At 41.1% G+C, this 25883-nt stretch overlaps 2 protein-coding genes across 7 annotated transcripts; one reads left to right on the top strand and one right to left on the bottom strand.

Annotated features, from left to right (window-relative positions):
• The first annotated feature begins 799 nt into the window (after window positions 1-799).
• On the top strand, window positions 800-6967 carry LOC308113397 (uncharacterized protein). 6 transcript variants are annotated; one of them, XM_080469664.1, is made up of 12 exons: window positions 800-896; window positions 1123-1267; window positions 1465-1547; window positions 2398-2491; window positions 3228-3627; window positions 3790-3865; window positions 3985-4051; window positions 4370-4517; window positions 4695-4755; window positions 4842-4972; window positions 5068-5157; window positions 6772-6967. In XM_080469664.1, exons 2-12 carry the CDS (start codon window positions 1191-1193, stop codon window positions 6790-6792), a joined length of 1248 nt encoding a protein of 415 aa, XP_080325790.1. In that variant the 5' UTR covers window positions 800-896; window positions 1123-1190; the 3' UTR covers window positions 6793-6967. The 6 variants fall into 6 exon arrangements, with proteins under 6 accessions (XP_080325790.1, XP_080325793.1, XP_080325789.1 ...); XM_080469667.1 differs by having other exon boundaries at window positions 807-896; window positions 3246-3627; XM_080469663.1 differs by having other exon boundaries at window positions 825-896; window positions 1459-1547.
• Window positions 6492-24227, bottom strand: znf644a (zinc finger protein 644a). Its single transcript, XM_080469651.1, has 6 exons — window positions 23908-24227; window positions 13147-15628; window positions 11762-12355; window positions 11090-11215; window positions 8739-8841; window positions 6492-8053 (listed from the first exon to the last, which is right to left on the bottom strand). The coding sequence occupies exons 2-6, from the start codon at window positions 15623-15625 to the stop codon at window positions 7858-7860; spliced, it is 3498 nt and encodes a 1165-aa protein (XP_080325777.1). The 5' UTR covers window positions 15626-15628; window positions 23908-24227; the 3' UTR covers window positions 6492-7857.
• Between the last annotated feature and the right edge of the window lie 1656 nt (window positions 24228-25883).

Genomic DNA, 25883 nt, shown 5'->3' with positions numbered 1-25883 from the left:
AAAAATAACTCTTGTATTTCTTTAAATAGTCTCGCTCTGTGTTCCCTGTCTCAATAATGTGGACGTAGCTGTATTATGAGAGCATGTACTCTTTTATATGTACAGTTTTGTTTGTAAAGTCAGATACTGCAAAGCAGACTTAGACAGAAGAGAATTTGGGTGCAATGGCTCAGGGCACAGCAGGTATACGGACAGAAGCAGTAAATGGGAAAATAGAATAATATACATATACATTTTTGGTATGAAACGTGCAAAAACGATAAGTACATTACACAGTCAATTTCAGAGGACCTCAAGCACAAGAAATATTAGGGCAGTCCATCCACATGCCAGCGCGTGTGACTGCTTCTACAAAATGCATCACAGGCGGTTTAATGAAGTGGTGAAAAGATGCTTCAGGAGAGAACTGAGCTCATAAACAGTCAATTATCAATATCAGGACTATAAGAGACAGAGAGGCCTGCAGCGTTGTTCCGTCGCGGAAGTTCATCGAGTACTAAGGACAAAGGCACGGACCCCGGGATGCTTATTTAAATGTTATTAATAATCAAGGAAATCCAGTGTAAAGTCACATGTCCATAAGCAGTAAGCAACCATATATAGTCACAATTATGTGATTTGATGTGATTTCACATCTCCGGGCAAATGATGAGGGATGGATCGACGTCTCTCCGTGGAAAAAAAAATCTCGACTTTGATTTTCAACTTTTTCTGAAGCGCAAGAAGGTTGTTTTTCTTTTTTTTCAGCGTCCGAATTTCTTTTTCCTTCAATGGCCCTCATACGCTTCCGTACGTCTTTACCAGCTGGTGGCGGTAATGTTCTGTTTCTGATGATGGACATCCAGCTGAAGAAGAGGTCTCTCTGAGAGATGAAGGCGTTGCAGCCATAGAGATATGTGAGTAGACGCGTCTTAGCTGCTGCGCCGCCATCTTGGATGAGGAACCGCTTCTTGCCTACTGCGTTCAACCCATTATTTCGCAGGTCGGTTTTTGATAAACATCAGACAAAGACCTCCTGGTCCTCATCCAATATGGCGTCCAGGCCAAGTCGTCAGCGCCAACACAGCTGCAGTACATTTGAAGTCTACCTATATGTGTCTACGATTTTCTTCTTTGGGTCAGTAAACAGAGAAACAGAAGAAGATAGGAGGAGCACCAAACACACAGTAAAACCATTCTTTTGAGAAACAATGAGTCGCTGGAGAAATGCCTCCTTCAATCCTTCAGCCGTGCCCCCTCCAGGGACCAAACCACCGCCGCCTGAAAGGTACCTCGTCCTCTGCAGGTCGAACAAGCTCGGACTGTGTGTTTGGGCAAAGTTTCAGATGCTCACGGTCTGATTCAGTGTCTGACCCAAATCTGCATGCATGCTGCAAAACCAAACAGTGTTGTTTAGTTCCAATATGCAGCCGAAGCCTGGAGTAGAAACTGTTCACTGAGCTGTATTTGTATTTTAAGAAACAGAGTACCTCAAGCCTTCATAGAAGCGATGAAACGACTGGCATCAGAAAAGTCTGCCAAGAGTGAGCAAGCAAACCAAGGCAAAGGTAACTCTTCTCATTTTCTACTGCCCTGCCACACTTGTCAAATTCTCCTCAATACACACATCTGATCAGACAGTCACGTGGAAATAACTAAATAAATCTATGTTCATGACCAGTTGTTCAAATTGTGCCTCAGCTTGAGTGTAAGCAGATATTTTATTGATCCAAAAGGAAATTTCAAATGGATTTTAAGCTATGTTGAACATGCAGGGACAGAGAAAGAACCAGGCTCTAACACCAGTATTGATACTGAAAATGAGCCACCACTAGACCCATGTTGATATTTATGGGTTCATTATACAGTCTGAAGTTGTTATCATGATCTTTTCTTTGATTATTTCAGCTTCCTGGAGTGTGTTCAATGTGCAAGTGTGCTGGTCGGGGTTATATACATAACCACATTCTTTTCTCATAGTTGGTAGGAACTTTAAAAAACTTAAAGTACACACGTGATGCTTGTTCTCTGTTATATTTAACTCACAACAACTACATTTATCAGTAAAGTTCTACTATCGTCTCATGATGCATCAAACATGGGCTCTGCTGGTGGTGGATGGGTATGAGAGGTGAGCAGGGATTTGCAATTGTTTGCTGTTGTTGACTCACTCAGGATTTCTCCATTGTTGTTTGCACGATTGTTTGTCTGATTCTGAAGCTGCAGGGGTTTAATCTCTGTCGAGTTTACAGAGAATGGTCCAGAAAAGTGGTTTCCAGTGAATCCTAAACTAGAGTTTCATTTTGACATCATATTATTTACATTTAGCAGAAATGCAGCTTGCTTAAGTAATACATTTTCAGTGGAGTTTACATGGATGAAGTGGCTTCGGTTCAATTCTTCTTTTGCATTTCGCAGCTCGATCATCTGGTGCAAAATGGAAGTCGTCTTTTACACAAATCGGTGGTGAAGAAGAAGAGCCTGAGGACAAAGATAGAGACAGCTCAGAAAGGTGTGTAGGCATTCTTCATGGGGACACATTGCACACTTACATCAACTTTTGTGATAGGTTGTTGTGAAAGACTGACTGAGCTCCAATAAATGACACGATTGCATTCAACCATTTTGACCAACCAGATGGGGGCCTACTGTTTGAGATTATGTTCACAGTTTACTTCATTATTTCAACATAACAGAATCACAAAACTCTTGTAAAAATGACTAAAACCAACAAAGTCAGTGACTCCTCCCCTTCTGAAACGCTGCTGGTGGAAACTGATGATCAACGACATCAACAACAAAGACAAGCTGTACATCACCGCAGTGCTTCAAATAATTCTTGCATATCACATGTTTAACTAACATGGTGAGGGTTTAATGGCTCGAAATCCCATTCCCAGTTTGCACATTGTAAAGTTACACCAGTGGAATATAATGATGTGCAAATCATATAACCCTGCATTTACAGTAAATGAAAATGTATGAATTAATGAGTTTGAGTTCAGTTTTTGTACCTGAAACATATATGCAAGCATTTGGCAATGAAGATTAACGAACAATTTATAACATTACACATGTCCTCCCTTTTTGTGGCGCGACTGGAAATTTATTTGCACTGTCAGACAGTTTGATCTCTTCCCCAGAAGACGTTTGATTCCATATTTTTGTGTAAACATTCACTGGTTAGACGTGACTTGTCCCTAGAGTTCATTCTTACCATATTGCAAGTGTAATTCCTCTTCATTTAGGCTTTATGACCCGTACAGTCCTCTGACGTCCGACACTGAGGCTGATCTGACAAAGACTGTGGTTTCGAACCTCTGCCCGCCGAGCCATGGGACCACCTTGACACGACAGCGTCTGTCTCAAGGCCGAGGCAGTCGCTGGGACTTACCCTACGCTGAGTCGGGGAGCCGAACCCTGGATGAGCGAGAGTTCAGCACTGGAAGCAGACCTTCGGATGGCAGAAGCCCAGAGCCTGAAGGAGTGGATCACCCAGGCTATGGCTCCAAGAGCAGACCCCTGGACCAGAGAGGCTGCAGCCCAGACAGAACTATTCACAGCTCTTCCACTCAACGCTTTCCCCCTTCTTACTCACACCAGGCCATTGAGGAGGAGAGGATAGCTCGGCCAGATTATAGGAGAGAGGTATCTGTTGCTTTATAGAGGCAGTCGTGTTTGTGTTCTGTGGTGCTTTCAACTACAGCTTCTGTGTTGCACGGCATTGTTCATTTATTCCTACCTTATCACTACTTCATTTACGTACTATTCAATGATACTGTGATAATTTGCCACATGTTTTGCCTACAGATCTCCGACACCGTAAGATTATCGCCACCCAGATTACATTGGGACTACCAACATCAGTTGCCATTTGTCGACACAGGTACGTTTACATAGTATAGGTAGTTATCTCACCTGTAATACCATCACTTTGTGTTGATATCAGAGAAAATCCTCTTCTTGCATATTTTAAGTCATTTTGTCTGTAATGTTGCTCTGCAGGATTAAACAGAGACCATCTCTCCCCGAATGTGACAAAAAGCAGGAGCAAAAATGTTGTTATGGACAAGTAAGCAACAAACACACAGAAGAGATGTTGGGTAAAGACCCTGCAGGACAGGGGATGGTGCTTCTCGACAAGGACACGTTTCATTCTGTGTCCTTGTCCTAATTTATGTGCAAATGTGCAGGGCTGTCTTTAACCTTCACATCATATTTGTACAGACACAAGGTCAATCATCCATCCTGACACAAGGTCACACATTCACACTTAAAGACATTTAAGTTGACTGGGACACGTTATTGAAGCTTATTTCGTATCAGGTTTTACCAGTAATACAAATAAAATGGCTTGTGTGTTTATTTTAATAGGTGATGTTCTCCACAGGAACTTCATTGCGTGTGACCTTTGTGACATTGGGGTAGCCAATGGGCAGGAGATGGACGATCATTTGGACAGCAAAAGTCACTGGGACACACTGGAGCACATCCAGCAGAACAATAACTATGATGATGTGGCAATAGCCTTTCTACAGGTGAGACAATAGATACATGTCAATACCTCCTTTCATCTTTATGGTTCCCAGGTTGAGCATTTAGGCTGTTTTGTGGAGTTCTATTGAATTGGTTTATTTTCACTCGAAGCGTACGAAAGATATTATGAGAGTTACGTGCCCCAACTTGCCTGGATTTTGATGTTTTCCTATTTGTAGGATGTCATGCTGCATAAAAGCCATCAGTACAGCCGAGCCGTAGAAGACGGTGCGCTTCCAGGTAATTATTTTGACGCTGTGTTGCAGCATCATCTTCTCCAAGCAAACAGCACGTTGGCTGTAATGGTCAGATCCTTTTATATCCAGCTCTGCAGGAAAACGACCACATGACCAAGGTGGAAATGTTCCACTGTGCAGCTTGCAAAGTCTTCATATACTCTTCGGCTGCAGAAGTGCAGAGTCACATCACTTCTCACGAACATCTGTCTAACAGAAAGGTGATTCTGCCGTTTTGAACCATGATCCAAACTTTTCCTTTTTTTAAATTGATTTATTTTATAACAATGGTGATTACTGGTGTGTTTTGTGCAAGGAGTTTGAAGTGCAGCAGAGACGGGCCTGTCTCGGCAAGGCCAAAAGCATGATGCAGGAACTGCAGCCACAGCTGGAAATCTTCCTGAAGGTATTATATGTTGATATACTGTATATCCTTCTTTGGATACTTTCTATTTTATTAGTCAAGAGTTATTAATAAGTCAATATCTTCAAAATTCTGATCCAACAACTCACCTCAGCCCTTTGTAAAGACTGGAAAATTAATAGACTTCTTTTTCAGAGTGAGTGGAAATGCTCATTGACACCCATTGAAACAATTGTTTGTGATCAATAAGTTATTAAGGGATTAATCATGTATTTTTTGTTGTGTTGTCTTCGCTTGAGTGCTGTGGCTTCCATATTTCACCTGTCCTTTTCTTTCCCTTCACTCTTACCTTTTTGATAGGAGTAGAAAATGCACATTTCAATACAGAGGAATATTTGACCTTGCACAGAGAATAAAAATGCACATTACTTATTGACATGATACCCTGGAAAATTAAGAATATTCATTACATTTTCATGTTGTCGATTGAAAAACATCACTTTCCGTATATTTTCTTCCACAAAATACAGTAGTGAGACATTATGATCAAAATTACAGTTAAAGGGTTAAAGAACTTAGAATGAGTGTTTGATTGATTTTTCAATTTGATCTTGAAAATAGAATTCACAGAGAGTAGAGAAGTACTGTATATCAATGCATAATGTATAACAACTATAGATGGCTTAGAATATTTGTTATATTATAATATAATATTTAATACTCTGCACGAGACACTGATGCAAAATATCTAAATGCCCGACAGGGTCTCGGTATTGTTCTTTGCAAATGTCATTTACAGCAGCAGGTGATGTGTGTGTAGCCAATCTGAATTCATGAAATGGATGATATGTATAACCTTGTCATTTTAGATTACAGCAGACTTCTTCAAACTATTGAAATCATGGCAAACACTTTGGACAGTGTCCCCAAGCTGCTCATTATGCAACATTATGGGCGGTCTAATTGGAACTAAATCAAACACCAAAATCAGATACCTTGATATTTATATTGGAACAATGATTTTTAATGCATTCAGAAATGTAAAGAAAAAGATTTGAGGACAAAGTCTTGATAAAACAGGTGTCACTGTGGATAAGGGGAAAACGCAGAACACCTTTGTAAGTTGTGCAAGCTGAAAAAGTTCATCTTTACCACTCGTGTCAAATCCTGACCGTGGAAGACGGCAGTCCTGCATGTTTTCGATGTGTCCCCACTAGTTTTAAGGAGCAGCTTATCAACAGGCTTTCTGCTGAACTTTGGCCCAACGCCACTGTAATGAACATTAAATACTAGGAAAGCACATCATATTATACTTTTACAAATTGTAAGATGGTATCTGGTTTCATGTTGCAGTATACAATATATTGGCACAACGTCAGCACTGCAGTCATCCTTTATTAAATCACGGTTGTAAAACATGACCATTCATGTATACATGTTTCATGAAAATAGCATAAACAGAAAACTAATGAGCTGATTAGAAATATCTAGAAGGGAAGCTCCAATCTTTTTGTTTTCACTCACACTGCACTCGTCAGGAATTAGTTGAACAAAATGTACAAAGATGATCTGTATATTCAATGTGCACTGCATTATGCCTACCTAGAGTTGTACACGTGAAGCTATCCGACAAGTAAAATGAGCCTTTTCTTGCAGGGTGGCAGCCCATTCCAATGACAGAGAGAGAATCCACAACAGTTGACATGGAGAAGCTGTGGGTTTCCCTTAAAAGAACAATTGACCGCCAACTGTAACTGCTGAATTAACGTTCATGTCCCCAGCAAAAATGGCATACTGTCGATGGGTTCGACATTTGTTTAATAAATGGAGAAATCTTTGTGTTCACAAATTGAATCTTTGTGTGGTTTTCATGTCATCACTTGGTTACATCAAAAGACACATTTCATTTGTCTCTTACAGGTCAGGTGCAAAAAAAGAAAAAAAAAAAAAAGAAGGTAAAAGTCAAGTTTCTTTGCTTTTGTTTATTTAGAACAACACAAATGTTTTAAGCATTGTATCTGTGTAATATAGTACATTTGAAATTAAATTATCTTAAAACAGTATATTTAAACATTAAATATAGGTGACATGTATGAAGGGCATGAACAGCACAGGCTGTGCGTTAGCTCTTTTTTTTTTTTTTTTCCTCTTGACCACCTTCAGTTTTAACTTTGTATTAGAAACAATGCAGTTACTGAAATACTATTTAAAAAAAAAAAAAAAAAAAAAAAACACTTTCTATGCATAACAAGTTTGCAGACATTTCATTTCACACCTTCTTGAAATATTCATCTCAGTAACTCTGGCCTGAAAAGAGACTCTGGGCTGTTTGACACAAAGGAAACGGATTCTGTGTGTTTCATGTGAATATTGACACAGAGAAGAAGTGCTCTTAATTGTTGACAAAAAAACTGACCCAAACCATGAGAAATCTGAGGTAAAAGTTGTCTTCATTAGAAATGGGTTCCACACTACATTACTGCATAAAACAGTTTGTCCCCTTGGAGTTGGTTTCCAGAAAGCGGACCATGTAAAAACAGACAAAGGTAACAATATCCAAAATAATTAACCTTTTTCATTTGTCCCAAGTTTCCAAAGATGTACAATATCGTAAGCATTGAGTAGTATTGTACTTTTGGCCAGTATTATGTCAACTAAAAAAAAAAGAAAAAGAAAAGTGAAAGAACATCCAATGTACATACACATACAGTCTAATGAAATCTAAAAAGGTCCCCATTGGCCTCATGAGGCAGCGTGTGAGACTGTCAAAGAGCTGTCTCTATCAGTCTTGAAGGTCGGAGGCTCCGCGGCCAAAGGGGTGACCTCCACCATGCCAAGCCCAGTGTGAGGGACACCAGTGTTCATAATGTGCCTCTGTAAATGTTTAATCCAGTCCTCCTGGACCGACAGGGGACCCTGGAAGACGAGGTCACAGAACCTGCACAATAAATACAAAAGGAGTCACATTTCAGCATTCTTCTTTACTGTAAACCTATTAGAAGGTAGGGGACAATAAATAAAAAAAAAAAAATAATAAATCAAACATCATGGGAGTTTGGGCAACAATTGAAACCTTCAGGGCTCATTTCATGAAGCTGATGTAAAGAACAGTACCTTTGTTGACACTGAACGATAGAAAAGAAGTAAACCAAAGTCTGGGTCACTTGGCATCATAACTTACTTTGAATCTAACCTGCTTTCTGGTAGATTTTATACAAGAGATTAAAAGGATCTCTTTGGATTGTAGAAGCTATTAGGTTGCCTCTAAATAATAGACTGATAGTGGAGCCTAATTATTTCACAAAGACTTGTGTTGAAGGACCGTGAGAGACCTGATCAGATATGCTATCATTCCCACATCACATAGTGAGAATTTTATATTTAACATTATAAATTCCTCTCTTTTTTCATATACAACAATCTGCCTGGCCAGCATTATTTTTTGGGTATAGTGAACCTTTTTCTGTTCACTTAAGTCCAATGCGAATCTGTAAACAGGATATGAGAGACGTCTATGTCAGAACGGGACCAACTGAGAGTTAAAGAAGTCTACGGGTCGACTCTTGGTTGCTACCAACAATGTTCACCATCAAAACAAGTAGAGAAGGGAATGAGAACGTCACCTGCAGGTGAGCCTGTACATTTCCTCTGGAGTTTGGGTTAAGGGCAGTGTCTTCTTCTTCGAGCCAGGCCTTGAGCGGGTCCTCACTGCTTTACAGTCAATTGCTGAAAAGACGGGATGTAGTTCAATGACTCACAGTGCTACAAACCAAGTCACAGCACAGCCTTCATTATTTGATCTTCCAAAGAACACACAATAAGTAGATTCTTACAGTTCATTTCTATCTATACCAACACTGTACATATCCTCGGTAGTAACAAACATGGATACACTGAATGTTGACGTTTTTGAAGCTCATTTAATTGAACCAACCAGAGGGGCAAGGACACCCTCTGGTGGTCGTTTTAATTGCCACCGAAACAATGGAGAAGATCAGGTGGCTAAAAAAATGAGAAAGCTCCCAACTGTTGACTCTGAAAGGGCGTCCATAGTTTTTTTTTTTTTTTATGAAAGCACTACATTTTCTCCTTAATCGGACTAAATGGTGCCCGAAATAATCAAAAACTAAAACCCCTTTTCTGTTGAGAGAAATGACTGTCCAGTTAGGTGGTTGTTTGTACCTAAAAATAGAACGGTATTATTGATTCAGACATGAGGCAATAGGAAGACTGACAAAGCTCTTCTTTTTTCCCCAGAGATTCCATTAAGTCCCAACAATTTTACATCTTGCTTTATTCCCACTCATGTTTTGGCATTAGGCCAGTGAGGTGAACAGTCTGATTCCGTCTCATCTGCAGTCCGGTGCAGATGAGACATAAAGCCCCAAGATGGAAGTGTAACGATCTGTGCCTGCAGGAAAAGGAGGCACTAAAGGCCTTCTGCAACCAAGAGGTCGCGCTGCAATTAAAAACTTTGCAGTGTCTCACTTGCTGATGCCCTTCTACATTCTTACCTTGGGGATGACATAAATAACCACGGTTGCACTAAATATAACTCAGATTTGGACGTTAATACCTGCTTTAATATGTAGCTCCACACAATTTTAGATGTATATTCTGATATGCAACTGTGGGCCGGTAGAATTTACTTCATGCATGACTGATTATATTAGTAGTTTGGGTGACCAATCTATTGTTTCCGCCATACTACTCTACAAGAGTAGTATGGCGTAAATGAAAGGATGAAAAAGAAGGATTCTGAACGCGAGATCACAGGAAAGTATAAAATGCAGGCTTCGAGTTATTGCTAGGAACCTTAAATTAAACTCACGGTGTACTTCGGTGAGTGAAAGAGACTATAAATACTGGTCAAATATTTCAATGAGAACTTCACCTCCCATAAATAAGTGGGCGATAGTTCCAACCAAAAACTCTTCTATTTCAGCACAAGGTTCAAGATGGGTGTGAATGCGTAGCACATGTAAATACATCTGTTTGCTTTCTTTGACTTATCAAGACCCAAGGGGTTTATTTGGTGATTGAAAAAAATAAAATAAAAAAAGTTTGATCCATGTTGTTAGTGGTGTGATGGGGAAAATGTGATGCTCTTGGTCTGCACTTGCTTAAGACACGCCAATGCAAATTGGGAAACTGGATCACAAGTGTACATGACCAATTGAAATCTAATCAGCCAGAACACTTTCAGAGACAGTCCAAACGTGAACGTCAGCTGTGACTCACTGAAAAGTGTCCCAACGGCAGCAGATGGGTTGTTTTGTTTAAGCTATACATGGTTTAAAGCTTATTTCTCAGCAAAGATGTCAACAAGGATACAAGGATGCAATATACAAGTAACCCTCAGGCAATGGTAGATTCTTTTATAGGCTCACCTCTGACAGTCTGCCCTTAAGCACACAAGTATCAACAAAAAATAAGAAGTTGTTACTGTTGAGCTGGTGATGGCTTCCATCACCTGATGTAAGCTATCCGCATCGGAAGTTGTACATGCTTATTGTATGTGTTTGAGTATAAAACAAGAAGTGGAAGCCACAGCAAGATATATGCTCTATAACAGAACACATCTCAAACATGCCATCTTATTGGATTTTGAGGTGATGATTGGTTTTTATTGTTCTCATTTCTTCTTCTGTCTCTGACCAGTACCATTAACAAAGCATTGGTGATATCAAATGGAAATGAACTCTTTGTATATTTACATTTGGAACAAAATAAATGACAGCTGATGACACATGGTTATTGGAGATGGGAATGAAAATGTAACAGATTGTCTGGAGTTAAGGGACGTACTGTCAGATCACTCAAGACACACATGAACAGGACAGTCTAAGATAACATTTTGAAACCAGATTTAAAATGAAGTAAATATCTTAACAAGTTCAATCTCATGTATCAATTCAGCGTCTTAAGACACGCTGTATACTATACATTTAGGGAGTATACTAGTTCTACTTACTGGTTCCCTCAAGTAAGGCAATCCTTTGTCTTTTTGCATATGCACGGAGGTGATTGGATAAGCTGACTCCACTGTGGAAAGTTGCATTACAATGAACACAAACCTTCCTGTTGAATTCACCTTTCTCTGTGGAATAAAAACAAAAGCTTGTCAGAAGAAATGCCTCTTCACATGCAATGAAGGCTGAAGACAATGAAGACATTATCATACAGATCTCTTTGGTTTCAGCGATAGCGTAACTGAATAGTGTTTGGCAGAGTAATTACACACATTTATGCTGATGACACTTTATTTTTACAAAAGAGAAAATCAGGTATTTTTGATGTTTCAATTTGAAAGAGCTCCTGAAAGTTTGGAGATGTTTGAGTTTGCTTTTAGGATAAAGCTTTCTTTATAAATTACAAACCACACTCTGTGGATTAAATAGTTGTTGAATGAATGTGTCATGTTGTTAAAAACAAAAAAATGTATGTTACATGTGGTTTCTGATCTTATGAATTGTAAGTGAAATTAAGAAAACAATGTAGATTGAGTAGTATAGGTTACATCCTTTCTCTTTTGTAAAACCAATTTCTCACACAGATTTGTGTGATTAAACCTACAGGACTCAAAATACTATGGAGTAATCCATGTTTTCCAACCATGTGTTTATCTGTTAAAGAAGATACTTACCAGATACCGAGTTTGGCAGTGAAGATGCAACTCTCAATCCTGAACTGTGCTCACTGTTTGGGGAAACTGTTAGCATGTTTCTTGACATCTGAGGGGATCCTTTTAGTCTGACGTCTTCCTGACATTTCCTCTTCTTCAGAATTCCTATCAAGGCGGTTGTGCCCGTGAGTGAATTTTTAACTTCCAACTTACTCTCCAGTTGCCTTTTTTCAGATTTGATTTCTCCTAAAGAAAACGCGGGAATCAGTGGTTTGGCATCAGTGCAAAGGCTTGAAATAGAACTACTTTTTGGGATTCCAGTGGGGGGTGATGTGAAACGATCAGCACTGGGTAGCTTTGGTGAAGCACTGTATTGGAAATGGTTTCGTCTCTTTCCCAGGATCTGAACAGCACGCTGGAACTCCTTCTTGTCACGCATCAACTCCCTAAGTAAAATTAGGGGAGATTTGGTCTTCGTGGCAAAGGTTTTACCAAGCTTCTTGAGGTGGCCTCGTATGTGGTTGGACTGCCCAGTCCTGTTGTCAAACGAATCCCCACACAATGGACAGGAGTGAATGCTCTTTACAACCTCCGAATCAGACTCTTGCTGCAATGCTATGGGGTAAAAAAAAAAAAAAAAAAAAATATGAAACATAAATACACATTTAAAAACTTACAGTTGAAGTAAGTAACTTTAAAATACACAAAGGCGATATTTAAAAAGAATGTCAGGTTGTGTTTACACTGATGTTCAACCCCATTATGATTGCCGTGACAATGCTGTGGATTTTGTTAAGGGAAAAACTCTGGTGGGCATCAAACCAGTTGACCAATTCCACTTAAAAAGTAGGTTTTGGAATGCTTGCAAACATGCTCTGATGTGATTTGATTAAAGTCTGATTGTAGTCTTGAAAGCAGCACAACCTGAAGGGCTGTGAACAGACCAAACAAAATGACAGACTTTAAAAGCACCTTATTCTCAGTCTATCCTGACTGAAGCAAAGAATTCCTGTTGCCTCTTCTAACCAGTCACTTTAAGTGTTCTTAGACAGTACAAATTCCCACCACAATAATCTATCCTACCTTTAGGGAAGTACACAGCATTTTTGTAAAAGTTATGTTACAGAACATCTTAGATCTGGACCAGGAAACTGCAGCACAAGTGTGAATAGTGCTTAATATGTAGACCTCAAGATTGTTTCCAGCCGTTTTTTGGTGCATTTAAATTACTTTTCTTATTTAGAGTGTTTATTCCCCACTTTTTTATCTTAATACCTCTAATGAAGCCGTTGTTTCCGTGTTTTCTTTCAAGCTGGGACCACATTGTGAAATGTCTCAATGTGTTCCGTACTAAATCATGGTTATAAATCTAATAGGCAGTAATGCAAAAACAAGCGTTGAAGTACCTTTTCTCAATCGCCGCAAGGCAGACATCTTACGCCGAACTCTTGGCCTACTATCTTGAGAAGTGACTTCCTCGGGAGGGACAACGTGGCGTGCATTGTAGCTGAGCCCGACCCTATGCAGATGTCCTCGTATGTGATTGGACAACCCCACACCTGACTCGAAGACTGCAGGACAGTATGGGCAGTTCTTGGGATCCAATTCCAACTCTGACAAATCGTCTGCAAAGGAGTCACTCAATGGTATTTGGTGGGGGTCAAAGGTTTCTTGAAATACTTCCGTTTCAATGCATTCTTCTTTGATCTCATCGGTCGTCTTTTCTTGCTCTTCAGACTTGATTTTCTCAAACAGCCTTTTCGACGCTTGTATTGCACCTCTCATGGACATTCTTCTGCTATAGGTATAAATAATGTTTTGTTTTTCTTTTTTGATAACATCGTCAAAAAGGTTACTGTTGGGATCTGTATCCTTAAACTGAAAAATGTCCTTTTCATCGTAGCCTGTCTCCTCCTCATCTTCCTCTTCCTCCTCTTCTTCTTCTTCGTCTTCGTCATCATCTTCATGATTCATTTTCTTGGGACTTGGCAACGGTTTTGGTAAGATAAAGCATGAATCTTGGTCAGAAGTGTTCCGATAGGGGGTGGACATCTTCCTTTTAGAAGGTGACTTTTTGATTCCAGATTTATCCATGATCAGCTTGGGCCCATTTGGGCATGAAGCAAAATCTTCAGCCTTGTGAGTCAAAGCACCTTGTAGCTCTTTACAGCGGTCTTCCATACCGAAAGCCTCACAATTATTGCTTTCCTTCTTTTGTTCGGCTGTCTTTTTTCCATTTCTTTGTCGAGACAGGAGAACGTTTATGGACTTGTCAAGTTTTGACTCCGTCATTTGGGACCTGGGACCTCTCTTAAGTTTGCTATTCTTGAACAAGTCTGAAATGTCACTGGACTCATTAGGCGAACATGATGTTTTAGACGAGATCTGATTATTTATTGAGATTTTGGAGGTGAACTCTGCATCTTCAACTGGAGTTTTATAAGAGTTCATGTACTGCCCCTTGGAATGATGCGCATATCGTTCACTATGTTGGGCAGCGTCATATTCCTCATAGCTCAGTTGGTGGCGTCGCAGCAGGTGATTCTTAAACACGCTTCTGCTAAAAGCTTTATATGTACAAATATTACAGGAGAAGATTTGATCACCATCATTCTGGATCTGCTTTCTAACTGTAATAACAGTGTGCTGCATAATATTGTGTCTCTGTAGATCACTCTCACTCAGAGTTCTAAAGCTACATTTGTCACATCTAAACTGTCTCTTGTCCTTCTCATGTGTCTTTGCATGCTGAACAAATGTGTTTGGGCAGTCTGTTCCAAATGGGCATTGAGGGCAGAAAAACTTTGCATTTTTGTCCTCTTTTTTGTCATTTGAATCTTTGATCGTGTCGGCGAGTTGTGTTTTCTTCCCCTGATGGATGGACATGTGCTCAATAAGTGAACGACTTTGTCTGAAAGACTGTCCACATTCTCGACATATAAAAGGCTTTGGTGAAATTTTAGGTGGTTCAACATGAGACTTCATATGACGATGCAAATGGTGCTCTTTCTTGAATATCAGCTTGCATTTTGAGCAAGGGTAACATGATTGTTTCCCATCTGAAAGAGAATTTATCGTCAGTCTGCCCTTGAGTGATGAAAGGCTGTGGTTTATACTGTTCTCATGTGAATTTCGTGTGGGGGCATTGTAAAGAATTTCCTTAATGGCCTTTACAGTTCCATTAGGATAGCCGGAAACTTTTCCCGCTGGTGATGACTGTGATTTTGAGAATTTCCTTGACTTTCTGACTTTCCTGACATGGCTCGAGTCTACCTGGACTTCAGCATCAGACAATTCCTCTGATGACTTGGGGCTCAGATGTGGATAAAGGTCTTCGGAGGGATCCACCATGACAACCATGTCCATTTTACGTTTTCTTCTCCTCTGGCTGTTGGCAGGAGAGACTTCATCTTTCGATTCCTCACCAGGGGAATCACTATGATTCTCCCAAAGAAACTGCATAAACTCTTTGTGAGGGTCCCAATGAAGGTCGCTCGCACTCGAAAAGTTATCCAATGAGTTTTCTGGTGACTCTACGTCAAAGCCCCAAATTCCTGCTGTGTCAATTTCCTGCACAGTTTTCAGTTGGGTAATGCTCTTTTCCTCCTCTTTCTCAGAGGAGAGACTGTTGAGTTCATGGGCTTGAGTAGCCTGATGTGAAGAAGGTCCATTTCCCAGGCCAACTGGAGACAACATGTCTGTATCAGACAGTACATCTAGAACATTGTTTTGTTTCAGAGGAGGCTTGCTAAAAGAATCGGTGCAAGATGTTGATTCTTGAGCCATTCTCATTGGTTCCTGCAGGAGTGTAAGGGCATTGATCTCGGGATCTGCATCTTTGTCATCTTCGTCAACACCTGCCAGACATGACATTTCAGCTGCCATGACCTGCAAAGGAAAAGTAAAACCTTAGTTATTCCTCAGTTACACATGTACAAATACAACTAACTTACCATCTACAAACCACAAACAAACATCATTCTCTTGCCCTTCCACAATCTTTGTGATTCAGGTCCTAAAATCTTAATTGCTATAGGACATGAAAACAATAAACTTTAGACTAGCAACTGTCTTTTATCATTTTTCTTTAGGTACCTTCAAGTTGAAAAATGGGTTGCATGGAACTGCAGTGCTTAGTACTGTTGGGCTGACCTAATTACGTTTCAAATGTGGTGTAGTCGAAAACTAAAACCAAATTTTGCCAAACTAAAGCAGTCGCTCTGAGAGCAACCTAAAGAGGAGGTTGCTGTTAAACTCTGATGCTGCTGAATGCAAGGCAGAAACAATCGCTGTAAACTGTGGACCAAATCCCCCATAGTCCACAAGTTTGAATAATAAAGGCACAGATGAGAGGTGCACATGTCTTTGTTAATGTGCAGTTAACCACAGCACAAAAAGATGCATGTTTTTTTCGGTAAACTCTTTGTGGAGAGGCCTTTAATCACTTGGTGTAACAATTAGGGACACACCGAGCCAAGTTTTCTTTGCTTCCGATCCGATCCCGATACATGAATTTGGATATCTGCCGATACAGATATTATTCAGATACCAGAGCTGTTTGCTTTAATATTATTATTATCATTATTGTTGACTTTATATAAGGCTGTAATAAACTCCTCTCGACAGGCAAGTATGAAATGTACGGCAACTTGAGGTTAGTATATGGTCAGAGAAGAAGCGGGACAAACAATTTTTGTTCAGTTCGAACAATGTGGGGGCCTGCGTGACGTCATCGTCTCATAATAAACTTGTATCTTTAAAACCTCAGAATCACTTTATTGATCCATGGGGAAATTCTTCAGCTACGCAGCACTAACAGCAGTGTTTCCAGCACTAACAGCAGTGTTTCCAGCACTAACGCAGCACAAATGATTGGGACTATTTTCACCGAGTTTTACGTGGAGTAGGTGGCAGCTTCACGGAGGACTGAATCACCTGCTACGGCGTGGAAGAGCTGCTTTTCATTGTTTTGATGCCACTGTCAGTGCTGTTCTCCTCTGCGAGGTGGCGTTTTAAAACGGTGACACCTGGCTGCAGAGCAGCCGTCTCGCTGTACAATGGCTTTTCAAACATTGCACGTTTATGTTGCTTTGCGGTGTTTTTAGCGTAAACTACATCAAAACAGCAGACATGTTGGATAGCACAGTGCTACTACGTTAGCCAGCAAGCTGGCTGCAAACTGTGGAACTGATTTACTGACTCATTACTCCGCGTCTCCTTGGGGGCTTTTACACTAGGAAGAACCAGGTGCTAGTTCGGATCCAGGGCCAGACTTAGCACCAGTTCTTTGTCTTTCCACTGCCAAAGCCCCGGTCAAACAGGGGCTAAACTAGTGCTACGCTGGCCAACTTTGTTGCCGGGCCAGAGAGGGGCCAGACCGGGGCCTGACACGTCATCAGCTGGGGGCAGAGTTATCGCCGGAGGTATCGCTACCTAAAAGGCGGAAGCGAGGTTGAACCGGCTTTTGGAAAACTACAGCGAACACGGAGCCCCGGAGTGGTTATAGAGAAAAAATAAAGATAACGCGTAGAAACGATATAATAACTTGTTCCCTGAAGTTAATAATACAAGGGAACGAGATTATTTAATCCGCGATCACGGAGCTGGTGGCTCTCGAGAGTACTGCAGAGCTCCTCCGCTGTCAGTCAGCTGCGTCGGATATAATCTAGAAGCAGTTTTCCATTGTCGTTTTTTTCACGCTTTTCATGGTAACGTCAATGTAACTAACTTCATGTCCAGGTCTTGTTTCGCGTTCTGACCGCAGGCTGAGGCGCTGCAGTTGCTGCACACTGCATTGCGTTCCGCTCCAATTTTATATTTTCTAACCCACAGAACTTCTTTATAATGAATACTTTTGGTTCATCAGCAACTAAAACACAAACTACTGTAAATGAAAGCTTGGATTTTATAGGCATAAAATAAGCCTTTTAATGGTGCTTCATGTGAAAGAACTTTAATCAGTGTGTTTACGTAGGTTGCCATTGGAAACAGCTTTTAGAGCTGCGTTCTATCATTTTACACCTCCATTCTTCACCGATGTTGAAGCATTTGATTCAGCGACATCCAGAAATAAAGTGAAAGGAGCAGAAATTCACAATGTAATGCCGAAATGTTGAAAAATAAGCCCCAAACTCATACACGCATTATTTTTTTCCCCCTAAATGGCCACTCCGGGGCTCCAGACTAAAGCAAGACGGACGTGAAAAAACACGAATAGAGGTACGAAGAGACGTAATGTTTTCTCGCTCTTTAGTCTGCATCTGAGGTTCAGGCCAAACTAGATGGCGCGACCCGGACTAAACCGATGAATGCAGTCCGTCTCCTTATACCTGTATGAGCGCTGTCAGTGCGAAATTGGTGAAATCATTGACGTATCACCTTTTGGAGTGAGGCAATGACGTGGCTCTCACTTGGCTCCGTTAACGGTGGAAAAAGAACCGGTTCTTTGGCGGTGCTCATTTAAGAACTGGCCCTGGCAAAGGCCCTGAACTAGCTCCTGGTTCGTTTTAGTGGAAAAGCCCTACTAAAGGCTTCCACACCCTGCGATTTAGAAGATCTTAGTAGTCACAGCCTCTCACACTGTACAAGACTAATGTAAGTAATCATGCCTGCAGACTGTATGAAGGGAATGTGAGATGAATCGGAGACGACTTTCTTACGACTGACACCTTGGCCGTGTGTGAACCTTGCACAATGTGCCGCGACCACAGATTTCACCAACGATTCTCCCACAATCCAATCTTTCATCTCAGACGGCCAAAAATCGCATTGCGTGTGGGAGGCTTTAAACACTCATAAGTATCAGGAATATGACAGGGTGCAAGATATCACAGGTCGAACGAGTTGTATTTGTACACAATAAAAGTCAGTTTTTTTTCCATCCTGAGTAAATTTTCGGGGAACAATGGGAGAAAATAAGATTGTTCTCCAAGACCAAAGCCAATGCGAGCATTAGGAAAACTCCATTAGTTTACTTTTCAGTCAAAAAACCAGGGGCTCTGTGTTGGACTGCAGCTTTTATTAACCAGTAGCTGTACATTTATTGCAACAAGACACTTTTCTCCAGCTAATTCAAAGCCTTTAATGGTCACAAGTTAAGAGAAAGTAGACAGCTGCAATTTATCAGTGTTGGTACTTTTTTGAGACACTCTTTTCTTCTCCTTATGGTTTACAGCTTTCGTTCTGGACTAATCAATGAGTCAGGTTTCTACCTTGTCAGGGTTTTCTCCTGGTCTCTGGTCAGTGTTCATTCTGGGCGATAGTGCCCTTAAATGTGCAGCTGTTGTAATTGCAAGACATTGGTTGATGGTTTGGTCTGCTCCCAAAAGTGCAGTGCGAAAGCAAACCAACCCCCCACTAAACCGAGTGCCCAGACTATCGTGGTGTGAAAACGCTCGAACATAAAGTACAGCGACCAGATAGAGGCTAATTTCAGGAAAAATTATCCCCACTCTATGTGGAAAAACGTCGAGAACACTACAGACTACAAACAATAACCTAACCCCCCACCCCCAACGACACTTCTCTCCCAGAGAAGTGTAACATCTTTTCTCCCGCTTTTAAGAGGGCAGCAGACAGGCAGAGGACACACAGCTGACACCATCAGAGCATGACCGACCCCCTGTCACTCCAACACGACCAGGTCCAGCGAGTCCTGCGTGGCATTGATACCAGCAATTCACCAGGACTGGATGAAGTACCAGAGAGGGTGCAAAAATCATATGCCCAGCAGCTGTCTGCAGCATTCCTCAACATCACTGACCGTTCGCTGCAGCAAGCCACAGTCCCCACCTGTGTGAAAACTGCCACCATAATCCCTGTGCCCAAACCCTCTGCCAATTACAGGGCTGAATGATTACAGGCCTGTGGCCTTGACATTGGTGGGCTTTAAATGTATAGAGAGATTGGTGCTTCAACATGTCAAGGTCCATATCCCACCTGGTTTCAACCAACATCAGTTCGTCTACAGGTCCAACAGATCCACAGACAACGCCATTTCCATTGCCCTCCACACTGCTCTTATGGCGCTTTTCCACTAGCTCCTACTCAGCCTTACTCGATTTGACTATTCGCTTTGCCTCTACTCGACTCATCCTCATTGGTTCTCCATTCCAATATAGCACCACCACGGTGTGAGCGGAGTCATCGGAGCTTTACTGTCCAATGTTTCGGTTTCACTGGTGCCCCTGTTAACTGGTGACTTCTGCCACCATCCATTATCAGAAGCTGATGTTAAAATAAGATAAACAAATGGTATGATACTTCAAACTTTAATGGAAATGCAGTTAAACATTCGCCAGGACAGCAACGAATTTTGGTTGGATTTTTAACATATGCTGTAGAAAGGGGACACTTGAGGAAGCCGGTCACCAGTTAACAGGGGGACCAATTTATCCAAAACACCGTGGCTCGGAGACCTCCCGATAATTGTTGCGGGTCGCTCCGTCCAGCTCCCGCTGAATCGTCGCCACCAGACAAAAACTGGCTGCACATTGTCGCTGCTCCACAGGGTTAATTTCTGTGTGTCTATCTCCGTTTGAGCGTTTTTGTTGTGATCTGGTTTTAAAAAAAATGGCGAGTGAATGAGACGCTCTCTTGACTCAACTGTGTTGTGATGCGCCAGCCAATCAGTGGCCTGCCATCTGCTGACGTCACATTGTCTACTTGTTTTAGCTCACTTGGAACCTTGGTCTAGCGGGTACCATGAAAGTACCTGGTGGCGAGAACGAGCACGTAATGGAAAAGCGTCAAACGCGAGTAGAGTCAAGTCGAGTACGGCTGAAAAGGAACTAGTGGAAAAGCGCCGTTAGTCACACTGAAAGTCCGAACACCCACATCAGGATGCTGATTGGATTGGATGCAAAATACACACTACCAACGAGCTTCATGTGGTTTTGGCGACCAATACCTCTAGGCCCCTAGTGTTATAGCGGCGGTATATACAACCTTGACATAGGATTTCCAGGAAGTGAAGGGAATGCGTAAAGGCGTTGCACTGTATTTGCAGTAGTATATCTCAGCTCTTAAACTGCATACGCTAACCCTGCCAACCAACAACACAAAGTGTGCTGAATAAGCTACCGAGCTTGTTATGGTTTTTATATCACAGAATCTTCCGCTCCTACTCTATCACCTTAAATAACAAAACACACAACCTTCGTACAACCACTAGGTCTTCTCTGTGGTGGTGAACAGAGTGTTTAACATTTTAGTGTACTTCTGCGTCATTACAGCGTCACTACAGGCCTGGTATAAATACTACAACAGAGGAAACTTTACCTGATACGGTTTTATAAATATAAACGTTTTGTCTCCCAGTGGAAAGGGTTTAAATACCTTTTTAATACAAGAACTGATGATTGGTTTAGACTAGGAAAAGTTATTGTAGTAATGCCCCGTTTATGCGACAACAACTTCTTTGAAATGCTGCTACTCCACATGTGGACCAGTTCTTCTGCATATGTGCGAGTAGATGGACAACTATAACAATGGAGGCCTCCAAAGTGGCATGACTATTCTTATTGGACTTGGTAGTTTTATTATTGAGTCACCCGCAATAGCAATCTAAATTCATTGTCCGCCCATACGAATGTCTGTGTGCTCACCATTGTTAATGTTTATAGGGTACCCTTTTCTGTGCACGTGTGTGGTTTCATTACCAAAAAAATAAAAAATACCACCAACTAGTGGCCCTATATGAAATCTATGTCGTTTTAAGTGATTACACCATTTCCATGTAAGCGAACATTGTTTTCAAGCAGTTGCTGTGAAAACGCTAAACTTTTTCTGAATCGAAAATGCAAAACCAATGCATTTTCCATTGAAACATCTTGTAAACCGGACCCGAGTAAGTTTAAGTTGTGACAGTAGAAATTTTGAATACATGACTTGTGCAAATATGACAAGGTAAATTGAAGTTATTGAGAATGCAATAATTCATAGTTTTAGGCCCCATTTACACGACAACAAAAACCAGTGAAACTGTTAAAATTGTCACGTTTTAGGTGCCCTTTTACACGACAATGATGCCAGGAGCCACTGCAACCGTCACTTTTTCAAATTAGCTCCAAAGGTGTAACTTTTCTTTGACGCTACCGATCCTCCCAAGCAGAGACAGCTGGAGGCTACAAAGTGCTATTACTGCACATGCACACCAACATCATAGTAGGTAGTTCTTCTGCTCATGTCAACAAGCATGGCGGCTTCTGGAGTGGCATGACTCCCAGTCTACGGACTACTACTGTTTTATAGTCGATATAGGTAGTTTTATAGTTCACATTCACCTCTAAGAGCATCCAATTTGTCATCTGACCATATGAATATTGGCTACTCTCGATTGTGTTAACACTCATCGTGGTTTATTCTCTGCACGCCTGTATAGCTTTATTTCCACTGTGCAGTATGTGCCAATAAGGCACGGCAAGGGTTTTTGTGTGTTTCCATTGACAAAAAATGTGGATAGTACCGACAGTACATTACCCAATGGTTACCATTTTTCATAACCCCTCCATTGAGGTACCTAGCCCATTGGAACGAGTTCCATAAGGAGCTACAACACAGCCATCTGCTGATTGGTAGTGAAGATCGTCACTCTCAACACGCCTGCAATATTTAAGTAGCTCATCGACGGTACAAACCCTCCCATTGTTCTTTCATACTCCGCTTTGCGCACACTGGTTGTTTTGTTAACTTGGCTTGTTGAAATACCGGTGTGCTCCACAGCACCCTGGTCTTCCGACAAGGTGCAGACAGCGGGAGCTGGACGGTGCTGTTCAGATTGATAAAGTTTCCCAAGCTGTGTCACATAGAAAGGAGGCTCATGGCTTTGCCCGAGTGCCTGAGCTGTACCGCCGCACCAAATGTGTCCGGTATTTACCGTCACGTATTGATGACACATACTTGCAGCCAGTCATAACCCTGCCTACCTTTTAACAGTCCTCTCTACAATGGAACCATGCAAATGAGTTGAGTCTTGGTGCGCTTTGCCTTATCGTTCCGTACTGCGCAATGGAAACAAGGTGTATGTGTTGTTTCATTACAAGAATATCAAACAGCGCCACCTCATGACTTGGCATGCTAACTACATTGTTTTTTAGCATTTCTGCCATTGCCATGTGAATGGAGATCTTCATCAGAACATTGCAGTGTAAACGTGTAACATTTCTGACACGAACGAGGCCTTGCCACTTGGAACATTGTCGTGTACACAGGGCCTTAGATAATTTAAAATGAACAAATACAGAACTTTAAATAATATATTGTATTTCAACTGATTAGTCAAGATAAATCTTGCATTTAATATCATTAAGTATTCCCTTGGTCATTGTATTGTTCAGGAATACTTAATGCCACTAAGTATTCCTGAACAATACAATGACCAAGGGACCAACCAAATTATTTAGAAAATGATTAGCAGAATAATTAATACATCACTAGCAACTGTCAATAATGCAACTACAGTGATGGGGAAAGTCATTATTATATATGCAACTGACAGTTCAATTTTGAATTTTGCTATATTTTATTAACAATTGTTCATTTTGGGTGATTTGTGTCTTTCAATGTGGAAAGTAAAGAGTGAGTTAATGTCTTGGCCCAGTCTGTATTCATTCAATGCTAAATAAAAAGACCTGAATATAAAACCAACATGACACCTATCTTATTTAAATTATAGCTGTGCAGAGTCACAATAACGAAGGCATGAATGGTCTTGGTTTTGAAGGACAATAGAAGTGCCTCATCAAGTGTGTGCTCCCCTGTCATATCAAGGTGTTTTTGCACCACAGCACCGAATATGCAGAGGGATGGCCCCGTGAATGGCTTTTGATGAGCGACTGAGGATTTTGGTACAGAGCTAAAACTTTCGGCACAGTAGTACAGTCATACGGCAACCCACAATAGTTGGCAGGTTACGTTTCAAAAGGTGTCCACTTTCTGAACAATCGGGACCTTCCATATCCATGTTCCGTTGCGGTATCGTTGCATTTCTTAGGGGTTTGTGTCACGCTGTGTTGTTGGATGCTGCTTGCAGGAGCTGCAGACCATTCCATTAAGGCTGTTCCATACCAAAACCTATTCCTCAGGCTAAACTACAGCTAATGACAATCGCCCTTCGCTTCTCGCTATACGCGCGTCAATAGAACGATTAGAAAACAACACGATCTTACCTCCGAGCCGAGTGGATGGCAGCAGGGCACGGTTTATACGCTGCATTGAATTATTTCTTACTTTCGTCTTCCATCTATTTCACAGTCGCCATTTTCCGTGGTGGTCTGGTGTGGGACAGGTCATTTCTTTTGTAAGGGCAGCCGCGCGTACAGTCGGCTTGTCCGTGAACAGAACAGGTCGATGCTCTAATAATCGCCTTTAAATGTGCTGGTAGTTTAAAAAACAACGATAATTCAAGCGCGACTCTGGTTATTGTCGCGTATATTTCCGTCATGTATTGTTACGAGTCGGCGCCGTACTCCCCCGAAAAATCCACAATGGTTCCTTCCAGATAGGAGGCATAAAACCGGAGTTAATGACCACCATCTCTTTTGGGTAGCATTTTTTTTTTTTAGGTTGATGGCGGTTAATCACCGTTTCAGTTGAAAAGGTAAATCAGAAGTACAGTTTGTGTTTGTTTTTAACTGTTTTATGGCACACGTTCTACCCAGCTGTTTGAAGTTGTTCCTGAAGCATTGAAAGGAATTGAGGGGAGATATCACCTCTTAACACCCCCCCCCCCCCCCCACTATGGTCAGTGGTCTCCTCAGAGGTCTTTGTTGCATTTCTGTGATTAGCGGTGTGATTAGCTGCTTTAATTATTCCCCGTGTGGCTTTTCACATAAATACAAAATACACATTAGTGGGTTTTAACACATGCCCATCAAAGTATGAAATTAATTGTGGTTAGTTTTGTTTTTATTAATTTTTTTGTATGGCAGGCTTCCTTGATTTTAGAGTTAAAGACAAGTACACTCATGATTCGTACAGCCAACAGGGAGAAGAAGAGGCCAAACAAGAAAATCTAGTTTGTGGGGTCAAGGGTGCAATTAGCTGCATTACACAATGTTCTAACATCTGTACTGTAAGTTCAGCAGCTATTTCAGATAAGAACACAAAATACAGTAAACTCATAATGGTCCAATTATATTCACAGTGGTATGTTAGCAATTGGTTGCTAGCCGTGCTAAAGCTATGCTACATTGTCGTTGCCTGTTCCTGGAAGAAGTTGAATATTTTACAATTTCCCCCGTGGTGTTCACTGCCTTGAAAGTAAAGACATGTTCATACACATGACAATGCGCACAAAGATAATATACGCCTATAACATGTTGTGTTTTGTTTTACTTGCTAAAGCTACATTCTCAGGACTGGTTAACCATATAAAATATCTGTACCTAGGCGCTATGTAATTCTGCTTCAGCTACACAGTGATATTGAGAGGTCAGGAATTGTTAAAATAATTATAAAAATAATAAACCCTTAGGCAACCAACATATTTAATGCTTTTAATAGCTAACCCTTCATGGCTGTATAGAGTTAATTTAAATCATATACCTGTACTTTTAGTTAATCTATGAGTGTTCATAATTATGTATATCACAAGAATCACCCCAGCATCTATATTAGTTATGTCCTGGTCATATTTTCAGATGACTCAAGTGGGTGGTGTAGTTGTTAAAAATAAGGCCGGTTAGCCAAAGCCAGCCCACCAGAAGTTTCTTCTTCTTTTTCTTCTTTTTGATTTCCAGCAGGCTGTACGCCGTATGGCATAATGCTACCCTCCACCGTCTAAACAAGATACCACTCCACCAGCGCAAATCCTCTCATACAACCCAGAGGAGTGGAGGAATTTTAACATTACCTTCCAAGAGAATCAGAAGTTTCCCCTAACTCTAACACAGTTTTCAAGGAAAACACCTCCAGACCCAGATCAGACAGATCTTCAAACAGCTTCTGCCTGCGACAAGAGTATATCTTGCAGCGAAATAACACATGAAATACCGTCTCTGATTCCCCACAGTCACAAAAACCATTCAGATGTTTGCCTATCACCTGTAAACTACTTGCCAAACAGCAATGCCCCAATCTCAGCCTGGTTAAAATGACGTAATCTCTCCGCACCAACGTACTCCTCCACTTCTTACGTTTAACT

The sequence above is a fragment of the Lipophrys pholis genome (genome assembly GCF_963383615.2).
Source record: "Lipophrys pholis genome assembly, chromosome: 1".
In the NCBI taxonomy this organism is placed as follows: Eukaryota; Metazoa; Chordata; class Actinopteri; order Blenniiformes; family Blenniidae; genus Lipophrys; species Lipophrys pholis.
Note: the sequence above shows the minus strand (reverse complement) of the source record. Positions and strands in the feature narration are given on the sequence as shown.